This window comes from Aphidius gifuensis, linkage group LG2, assembly GCF_014905175.1.
Source record: "Aphidius gifuensis isolate YNYX2018 linkage group LG2, ASM1490517v1, whole genome shotgun sequence".
Classification (NCBI taxonomy): Eukaryota; Metazoa; Arthropoda; class Insecta; order Hymenoptera; family Braconidae; genus Aphidius; species Aphidius gifuensis.
This window is the reverse complement of record NC_057789.1, coordinates 23015087-23026388: the sequence shown is the minus strand read 5'-3', so window position 1 is coordinate 23026388 and position 11302 is coordinate 23015087. Positions and strand designations below refer to the sequence as shown.

General features: G+C 29.4%; 1 protein-coding gene across 1 annotated transcript; it reads left to right on the top strand.

The window, feature by feature from the left end:
- The first annotated feature begins 387 nt into the window (after positions 1–387).
- Positions 388–3702, top strand: LOC122850548. The gene is made up of 6 exons (XM_044149678.1): positions 388–615; positions 921–1017; positions 2079–2500; positions 2608–2788; positions 2878–3084; positions 3191–3702. Exons 1-6 carry the CDS (start codon positions 388–390, stop codon positions 3700–3702), a joined length of 1647 nt encoding a protein of 548 aa, XP_044005613.1.
- Positions 3703–11302: the final 7600 nt, after the last annotated feature.

Here is an 11302-nt window from a genome sequence, read left to right as displayed (position 1 = left end):
TCAACCTGATGATGGAACTGATGAGCAGCAGAAGGTGTCTGTTGAAATTGATGAAGAGACACAGCAGTTATTAGGTGATGATCCAGTACCCAAAGATGTTAATACACTCAAGGTACATGCTGATCTGGTGTCACGTGTTCCTAGCTGGATTAAAAATGGAATTGGTGAAAAGTTCAAGGAAAATTTCTTGGCCAAATTTCCAAAAGAGGGTGACCTCTCACTAACAGCACCTAAACTGAATCAAGAAATTGCTGTAAAACTCCAAGAAAAAGAGACAACCATTTTAGAGACATGCAGCAATTAATCGGTTCTGCCTTGGGAGCAACAGCATCAGCTTTGACTCTGTTACTTAATGGAGAAAAAGATTCACTAGATATCAGAGTTAACATGGTGGGTGCAACCCAGATATTGGCAGAGTTATTTCATGCAACTAGTACAGCACGTAAAGCTTTTATTACGCCTGGTTATGAGAAAAAGACACAGAATTTGCTTAATGAATCTGTGACAGGTGAATGGCTTTTTGGAGACAAATTAGGTGAGAGAGTCAAGGACCTTAAAGCTGTAGAAAGTGTTGCACTCGAGCTAAAACCTCAAGATGAAGAGAAGAAAAATCAGGTCAGGTCTGGTTCTTTAAACTCGAGAAGTTCGACAGGCAAGAAAGAGACGAACCAGTCGAACTACAAGAAACAAAATTCACGAGCATTCGTCTCAACAAAATCAAAGAGCCAACCAGCACAGAAGTCATCAACACAGTCAACAAGATTCAAGTCTCGCAGTCAACATCACCGTCGGAATTAAAAGTAAAAATTGGTGGCAGATTAAAACAATTTATCAACAGGTGGCGAGAAATCACCACGGATGAATATGTTTTAAGTGCAGTTGGTGGGTTTAAAATCCCTTTTTTTACTGAGGTGATACAGCAAAGTACACCAGACGTCACAAATTTTATAAATAGCGAAACAACTGAATTACATAATGCTATTAATAGACTGGAAGATATTGGAGCAATTGAAAAATGTAAAATAACTGATGGACAATTTTTATCTTCTTATTTCTTGGTACAGAAATCTGATGGAACATACAGGTTCATTCTCAATCTCAAAAAGCTAAATAAATTTATTGCCACTGAGCATTTTAAGCTGGAGGATGTAAGAACAGTTATAAACATCTTGAGACCACATGAGTACATGTGTAACCTGGATCTTAAGGATGCATACTTATTAATACCAATAAATAAGAAAGATAAAAAATATTTACGTTTTTGTTTTAATAACCAATTGTATCAGTTTACAGCACTACCATTTGGCATGAATGCCAGCCCTTTGGTATTTACAAAAGTGCTAAGACCAGTTATGGCTTATTTAAGGAATAGAGGCCTCAAATCAGTAGCATACCTGGATGACATTCTATTACCGGGAGAATCCCCAGATCAGTGTCAACATAACCTGAACAAAACAATAGAATTGTTAACATTACTTGGGTTTATTATAAATGAAAAGAAAAGTAATTATATACCCAGCACAAGTTGTAAATTTCTAGGTTTCATCATAAATTCGAGAGCTTGGCAAGTTGAATTACCAGAAGAAAAAAGAATTAAATTACGAAAATTAATTAAAGATTTTAAAAGAAAAGATAAATGTAAAATCAGAGAGCTGGCTCAACTGGTAGGAACACTGGTAGCAGCTTGCCCAGCTGTCGAATATGGTTGGATGAATTATAAACTTCTAGAGAGACTTAAATATTCAGCTCTGGAAAATAATTTTGGTAATTATGAAAAAACAATAAAATTACCATATAATGTCCAAGAGGACTTGAGTTGGTGGGAAGAACGTATTATAAGATATAACAGCCCAATTCGCTCTTATCAATATAAAAAAGAGATCTTCTCAGATGGATCATTAACAGGTTGGGGTGCTTTCTGTCAAGACGAGAGAGCACATGGTTTTTGGGGCCCAGAAGAAAGCAAGCTCCACATAAATCATTTAGAGATTTTGGCAGCTTTCTTGGCTCTTAAATGCTTTGCATCTGATGAAAGGTCTTGTCAGATATTGTTACGTATTGACAATACCACTGCATAGCTTATGTCAACAAAATGGGTGGAATTCGTTTTCCACATTTAAATAAAATCACCAAAGAGCTTTGGGACTGGTGTGAATCAAGAAAAATATGGGTATTTGCTGAGTATATTCCTTCAAAAGAAAATACAGAAGCAGATACCGAATCAAGAATAACAAATCTTGACACTGAGTGGGAGTTAAATGATAAAAATTATAAAACAATTGTTGATAAATTTGGTAAACCAGAAATAGATTTATTTGCCACCAGATGTAACAAAAAGTGCAATAAATTTTGTTCCTGGCAAAGAGACCCAGAGGCATTAGTTATTAATGCATTTACCATGAACTGGGAAAAATATTTCTGGTATGCTTTTCCACCATTTGCACTCATCCCAAGAATCATGAAAAAGATCAGGGAAGAGGGATCCAGTGGTGTTATTGTGGTACCATATTGGACCACTCAACCGTGGTTTCCAGTATTTAAACAAATGTTAAAAGGAAAACCAATCATATTCAACCCAGCTAATGACCTTCTTTTATCTCCTTGCAGGAAAATACAACATCCAATGGCCTCGAGCCTTTCACTGATTGCAGGGATATTATCACCAGGTCCTTTAAATTAAAAGGATCATCAGACGAAGTAGCCAAAGTCTTATTGGCTTCATTGGCTGATTCAACAATTAAACAATATCAGTCAGCACTTAAAGTATGGTGGTCATATTGTCAAGAAAGTAAATGTATCATTTATAATAAATAACTATATGTTTAATTATTAAAATAAATACAGAAATTAATTAAAACTTGTTGTTATAATTATTAGGAAGGTACAATCCTTATCAAGCTGAGGCCAGGGTGGTACTTGAATTTTTAGCAGACAGACTAAAAGCAGGAGCTTCTTATGGTACCTTGAACACTTTAAGAGCTGCAATATCATTAATTAGCAAGGAAAGTCTATCAGAATGTGCTATGTTAAATAGATTTTTTAAGAGGGTTTTTCGTATAAAACCAATAAGACCAAAGTACAACAGTACATGGAACGTACAACAGGTTTTAGATGTGATAGATAAGTGGATGCCTTTAGGAAAACTAAGCTTGAAAGAATTAACAAAAAATGTTGTTAGCATTAGGTTCAGGTTTTAGAGTTCAATCTTTAGCACTAATTAAATTGAGTTGCATCAAGTTCAAATCATCTACAGTAGAAATAAAAATAGAAGACATCACTAAGACATCAAGACCTGGTACATTTAATCCATTCCTGGAGTTTCCTTGGTTCAAGGAAAAACCAGGTTTATGTGTTGCACTAACACTGCAAGAGTATATTAATGTAACAGAAACAATAAGAAAAAATAAATCAGGGCAATTATTTTTATCATATGTCAAACCACATGGTGAAGCTTCATCACAAACACTCAGCAGATGGATAAAAGAAATATTAGTCGAATGTGGCATTGATGACAAGTATACTGCCCACAGTACAAGACATGCATCAACATCATTTGCATTTAAAAAAGGACTAGATTATGACACTATTAGAAATTCAGCAGGTTGGTCAAAAGACTCAAGTGTATTTGCAAGATTTTATAACCGACCGATTACTGTAAATAATAATAACTTTGCAAAAACTGTAATTTTAGATCAAATATAAATAAATTATTTGATAAAAAAGTATCAAAAGTAACTCTAAAGATCTACATTGTAATCTCGAGAACGAGGCATGAAGTATAATTGAAAGATCAAACGAGGCCGCCGAAGGCGGCCGAAGTTCGATCGTAATTATACGAGTGCCTCGTTCGAGATGATTACAGCCCTCCCATAATTAATTATTAATTAATTATAAATTATTAAAATTTTTCCCTACCCAGTAATCATCTGTTTTGATACTTGGGCTCTTAACTAAATGAAGTCAGGGAGTAATGTAGACATATAGGTCGATATATCGATATATAGATTTTGCTTTTGGTATCTAAAAAGTGGCGGACTCTAGCGGTCAGTAGGCAATTACACTGTAATCATCTCGAACGAGGCACTCGTATAATTACGATCGAACTTCGGCCGCCTTCGGCGGCCTCGTTTGATCTTTCAATTAATCTCTTAGATCTCTGATGTGTTCTCAGTCTGTGCAATTTTTGAAAGCTCTTTGATATCTATTTATATATAATTATTGAAAAAATGGAATGTGCGATATTCGGCGATACATTGATATATATATAATGAATGATTCCCGCATTATTTCAATACTAAAAATATAAAAGTTGGCTTCAGATTACCACAAGAGACTTTAGAAAAGTACCTCATGGAGTGGGAGGAACGTACTTTTAGAAAAAGTACCTCCACTTAATTTTTAATTTCATAAACAGATTTGTTTTCGGCGTCTATTTTTTCCTTAAATTTCAACTTAACAAAATTAAACATGATAATACAGATAATACACAAGACCAGTGTTTTTATTTATTATTGCAATTAAACAAATATGTAGTACATTTTCATTTAATACCGTCAAGTTACTTATTCTTTTTTTTATTTTTAAACATAACGTTCATACAAAATATATTTGTATGCGTATATATTTGTTGAACAAATTTACCCCCACGAAAAAATATATATCCTGGATATATCCAAATGGCGTATTCAGTATATATCCAAGATATGTCCAGGATATATCCTAAAATTTTCTGGAGAAAATAATAGTAACGCACTCTTGTACACTGAGAAAAAAAAACCACAAAAATTGTTGTGAGAGCACAACAAACTAGAGGCGAAATCCTATCCTGTCGCTTTTTGTTGTGCTGCAACAAAAATTGTTCTATCGTTAAACAAAATTTGTTGTTGTTACGTCTTGGTATAAATAATAATTAATAATCGATAATAAATAATAATTTATTAAATTCAACGGATGCTGATCAAGCAATAAAAATTTTCTTTTTTTATTTTTTTTTATTTTTTTTTTTCACACGGAATTAAATTCAAATTTTGCGTTTTTATAAAACAAATTATTTTTTTCTTTTTTTTTATATAAATTTTGGTAAGCAGTTTTCAAAGTCACCTCTGCAACGCGAGACGCCACATCCGTTGAAGTTGCTAGATTATTATTTATTAAATTGTTTAAACAAATTGAATATGCTGACTACTATGGGAACCATTGAATCCGATTGGTTCAACTATGGTACCACTTTTCATCCCTACCTAATAATTAAATTTTTATGGTAATAATTTTATTTTAATATTAAGGAGCGTCACTCTTTTATGACAACTTTCGTTCTATTCAAATCATTGAAACTAAATGAAAATTTAAAATTAAAAATTAAAATTAAATCAATTACATCTTGATGTAATAAAATAAAAATCAATTGAATTTTACGTTTTAAATAAATAACATTTTTCGAGTGAATTTAAACTAATTAACTGGTGATAAATTATTATTTCCTGTGTTATTTAACCTTCCTAATTCTATATAAAAATTATTGACTGTGACATTTCTCCGGGGTGTTGTTTTCTGTGCTTCGAGTTTATTTTACCGTTTGGATTATTCGAGACTACAAACATCAACAGTATGACCATCAGATTGACACGCTCTCAACAATTGTTTCTGGATTATTCTTACATCAAGGTACATCTACAATCATACACATTTCTAAGTTACCCTGTAGGAATAACAAAATAAGAGGATTTTTAATTTTAACGTGAAATACCAAGTTGATTTATTTTAATTATTCTATGATTATTTGGTTATTTAATTTTGATTTTACATATTCTTTCTTTTTCTTGTTATTTCATAGTTAAATTTTTATTTTTCAACTTGGTACGTAACATTGTGCTACAACAAATTTTATTGTATCGTTGAACAAATTTTATTTAGCTGCACAACAATTTTTACCATCCAATAATATTTGTTGTGTTGCTTAATAATATTTGTTCGGCTGCTCAATAAAATTTCAAGGCAAATATTACAGTGCTGCACAACAATTTGATTTTCGGGTGTTATCGGTAAGACTCGGTCTTGTTCGTGTGCCTCAGTATATCTACATGACATTGTGTGGAATTTTCTAAGTCAGTCTAAGTTGAGATCAGCTTTGGTGTGACTGACGTTTTGAAAATAAATTAATTAATCCCAAGATGTCAAGTTTTAATAACATTTTAATCATTGAATTATAAACTAAAATATTTTACAACTAGATAAATAACCAAACTTGATATTTAACAAATCACATCAACAATAAAGTATGAAATTATATGAAAATGACAAACATAACCTGCATCTGTCATTTTAATGCAGAGATTTTTTATTTTAATCTTTAATAATTATGAATATGAAAAATAAATCAAAGCATTAATTTGAATTAATTTGTTCCTTAATTGTTTTCCTTCTTCTTTTTAATTATCATAATGAAAATTTATTTCGTAATTTTGAAAAAAAAAAAAATTTAATATGGTTTTAGAATTTTTGTTATGTGGAATAATAAAAATTATTAAACTAAATACAAAAATTGTTGTATGTTCAACAGTTTTTGTTTGGAGCATAACAAATTTTGTTGTATGTCTATTAATTTTTGTTTGGAGCATGACAAATTTTGTTAAACAGCACTGTAATTATTACTCTGCCAGATGAACAAAAACTGTACTACCGGCAGAACAAATATTATAGAGTTTCAACTTCGCCTCTACTTTGTTGTGCGGCACGACAATTTTTGTCCTGTTTTCTCAACAATATTTGTCGTTTTTTTTCCACCGTGTAGCAACACGTTTTATAATGTAGCATTAAATAATAAAAAAAAAAAAAAATTAGCGTGTTGCGAGTACGCGCGGGGGAAGTGAAACTTCTTTCAGAGTAATGTCACGCTGAATATTAATAATAATAATAATAATAATAATAATAATATTAATACTGACAATAATATTCAAATATAAATATTATTAGTTAATAATAATTATTAGTATTTATATTTCGAATATTATTATTATAAACTTTATTATTTATATCGTCACATTAATGGAAAAAGGGCGTAAGTGCCATTTTTAGGAATTTTTTTTTTTCTAAAAGAAAAAGGGCGTGAGTGCGAATTTATAAATTTTCGGGCTTTGCATCCAATTTTAAGGCTTAAAGAAAAAAAAAAGTGCGTATGTTCAGGGACTTACGCCTTTCTTCCATTCTCAAAATCATTTTTAATAAAAGATGAAGATTTGTAATTATTTTTATGTTTTTCTTATTGATAATAAATTATGTATAATTATCAGTAAACAATCAATAATTTAAAAAATCCTGCCATTAAATGAATTTCAAATAAAATTGAAAGTATGCCCTTCATCTTTATCAAAATTATTTTGATAACGAAAGGCGTAAATCCTTGACATACGCTTTATCCTTTATCAAAGGTTGTTACGCCCATTTTCGCTTTTTTAAGTATTAAAATTAGATGAAAAACCCGAAAATTTATAAATTTGCACTTACGCCCTTTTCCTTTTCCTTTAAAATTGACGTTTTTGGCACTTACGCCCTTCATTCTTTAATGCGACGATATAATTGATACTATCAGTGATATTAATTATATGAATAATAATATTGACAATAACATTCATATATAAATATTGATAATTATTAGTATTGATATTCAAAATATTATTATTATAGATATTATTATTGATATCAATACTATTGTGAATAATTGGTAATATTATCAAAATTATTGTTGTTATAATTATCATTTATATATATTTATAATAATTTTATTGTTATTATAATAATGATTCTTTAAACCCGCGAGATAACTATTGCTTGATACGTTCAAATGAATTTTTTTTAAAAATCAATTATTTAAGTATTAAACTCAGTTGAACTGTTTAATAATATTTAAATAAATAAACAAACAAAAAGTCGCACACGCATACACACATAGCAGCTGACGCTCCAAGTTTATACGCTATATATAGTGCATGTATAATGCTTGCCGGCTTCCCTTCTCTCTATGTAATTCTCCTCTCTTTATCCGCTTGCGACCGAGCGTATAGCAGAGTATAGCAGAAATGAGAGAACGTCTACAAGAGAGTATACGAGAGAGTAAACGCGAGAGTAAACGCCAGAGTATGTTTAGAGCGCGTAACGCTAGCAGGGCCTCGAATTTTTTTGCTACCCTCCGTAAAGAAGTTTCACTTCAAAAAAATATGGTAACGTTTGTTGGAGCGTGTGGCCCACGTTACTCGTTGAAAATTAAAAATTTTCAATACTCCGGCTAGGGCCATGGGTGTCTTAATTCCTCAGATATAATGAAATTATGGTTTTTTAGAGAATTTTACGGTTTATTAATAATAACATTATTCAAAAGAAAATTTTCATGTTTATTGTATTTTTTCCTCAAAAAATATTGAAGATAGAAAAAAAAAAACCGCGGTCTCAAATGGACTTATAACTGATGTTGAAACTTCAAGTGGTCCAGAATTGGTACTTTGCTTTGTATTTATATCAACAGGTTTATTTGATATTGATGAATTTATAACTGGTTGAGTCTTAAATGGACTTATAACTGATGTTGAAACTTCAAGTGGTCCAGAATTGGTACTTTGCTTTGTATTTATAACAACAGGTTTATTTGATATTGATGAATTTACACTCTTGCTTGGATTGAATTTTGTAGTCGATTGACCTCCAGACCTCGAGAACGTTGGCAGATGGGCAGCGTAACCATTGGATATTCTTCGTACTAAAGTGATCAGAGGTGTTGAATGAGATGAAGCCTTCTTAAGAGAACTAATTGTTTTGTTATCATTTGACTCTTTATTATCAATTTCAACTTCACTTGAAGTTGATTCTTTCTGGTTCTGATTAGGTCTTTTAGTTGTTTTTTTGTGATCGGATCTAATATTTTGACACATTTGATTTATTGTTTCATTAAATTGAGGCCATGGTTTTTTTCCTGGGAAAAACTTTTGTTGAATGTATTCTAAAAAAAAAATTTTTTTCATTAGATTTTCATTTTATATCTTAAAAAAATTATTCCTTAAATATACTTACTTTGTAGAGTTTCTCGGACGTCATTATCAATTCCAGGTCGATTACGGGTACCAAGAGCTGATAAATTTTTTAATGTGTTTGTTCCAATAAGATCTTTCAAAATTAATCGAACAAGTCTGGCTGGATCATTTTTTGATACTTCTTCGTACTCTTCTAACCCAGAAATACTTATCCACACACCTTTTCCAGATATTAATTCTTTCTATATATGAGAAATGTCAAATATTAAAACTGAAATATTATATTCAATGTAAGAAATAAAAATAATCTAATTTTAATTATTACCTTTGAGCTATCAACTTTTTTCCACTTGGGGATGGTGATGGATTTTTTCATGATTCCATTGTGGTTGATATTCATTGATTCTTCATCCTGGCATAACTTTTTGTATTTTAAATAATTCAAATACTGTTCTTGAATTCGGATCATGTCATCAGTAACTATAAAAAAAAAATTATTATGAATACATAGAAATGTATTTAATTTAAATATCTAGAAAGAAAATTTTTTAACACAAACTGTAAATATCATTGATAGAAAACGTTGGTGAGGCTCCACTGTTTGATCCTTTTTCGAAGTTGCTGTTGTGTTCATCATTTTCTACAAGATCATAATCATCATCCAAATCTAATTTTTCATGAGCTGTTTGTTTATTTATATTTACTTCAACTGTGGCCGAAATTTCTCTGTTTTTTATTCCGAAACTTTTTTTTTGTTGAACATTATCCTCATTGTCATTATCATTACTGTTTATTTTAGATTTATTCTGTTGTTGAATGTCGTCGTTGTAATTATTAATTAATGGAATTTCTTTGCTTTTTATTTTAGATTTTTTTTGTTGTTGAACATCATCCTCATTGTCATTATCATTACTGTTTATTTTAAATTTATTCTGTTGTTGAATGTCGTCGTTGTAATTATTATTTAATGGAATTTCTTTGCTTTTTATTTTAGATTTTTTTTTGTTGTTGATCATCCTCATATTCAGTAAGCATAGAATTTTCATCGTATTTTCGTTCATTTTCTATGCGTCTTCGCTTCACCGATTTGTTTATTTTTTTCAATTCACTTGTACATTTTTTTATTTTATTTGTATCAACTACGTTCAGATGAGAAGTTAACAATTCACCATTTTCCGAAACTGGCATATTTTAAAGGCCATTTTTAAGCTCTGAAATATGAAAATAAAAAACCACAAAATATATAAAATTAAATTAAATTAAATTTTTAAAACGAATAATCAAATCCTCAAAAGAAAATGTCTTGAAAAAGACATATTTAGTCTTTCTAAAAAAGTGAGGTTAGTTTACTTACTAGATTTGCACAAAAGCTTTCCTTCCCATAGTCTTCCACCATATGTCACTTGATAATTTTTATTAATTATTTTTGCATCTGTTGAATTAATTTCATCTTCTTTAGCAATATAAGTTTTTTATCTTTACTAAACCAAAAAAGGTAATACATTTTTAATCAACTACATAGATTAAATGACACGTGAAAAGAGTGCACATGGAACAGAGTTTAATTAAAAATGGCTGTTTCGCAGATGACAACATGGTGGTTGAGACGCAGTATTGCTAGTAGCGCTTGGTGGACACAAAGGTAACCTTCACGGGCATGCGTGTTGTGTATACATTCCTATTCTTTTCTGTCTTGGTACCTGTTTCACAAAAATAAGTTGAGTCTTTCTGTCTTGGTACAATATAAAAATAAATAGAATGACCCGAAACAATTAAACAAATTAATAGTAAAGGAAATCAATAAATTATAAATAGTTGAAAATTGAATAATACAACACCAATAATAATAATAATAATAATAACACACAATAATAATAATAATAATAATAATAATAATAATAATAATAATAATAATAATAATAATAATAATAATAATAATAATAATAATAATAATAATAATAATAATAATAATAATAATAATAATAATAATAATAATAATAATAATAATAATAAATAATAATAATAATAATAATAATAATAATAATAATAATAATAATAATAATAATGACAATAATAATAATAATAATAATAATAATAATAATAATAATAATAATAATAATAATAATAATAATAATAACAATAATAATAATAATAATAACACAATAATAATAATATACAATAATAATAATAATAATAATAATAATACACAATAATAATAATAATAATAATAATAATAATAATAATAATAATAATAATAACACAATAATAATAATAATAATAAT

What these genes read in the sequence shown, in the direction of transcription:
- LOC122850548 (XM_044149678.1), top strand. Translation starts at nt 388, where the DNA reads ATGGTGGGTGCAACCCAGATATTGGCAGAGTTATTTCATGCAACTAGT. An exon ending in TATTGGAGCAATTGAAAAAT is followed by an intron (nt 1,018 to 2,078) that starts GTAAAATAACTG and finishes ACCACTGCATAG; the next exon opens with CTTATGTCAACAAAATGGGT. An exon ending in GATCCAGTGGTGTTATTGTG is followed by an intron (nt 2,501 to 2,607) that starts GTACCATATTGG and finishes ATCTCCTTGCAG; the next exon opens with GAAAATACAACATCCAATGG.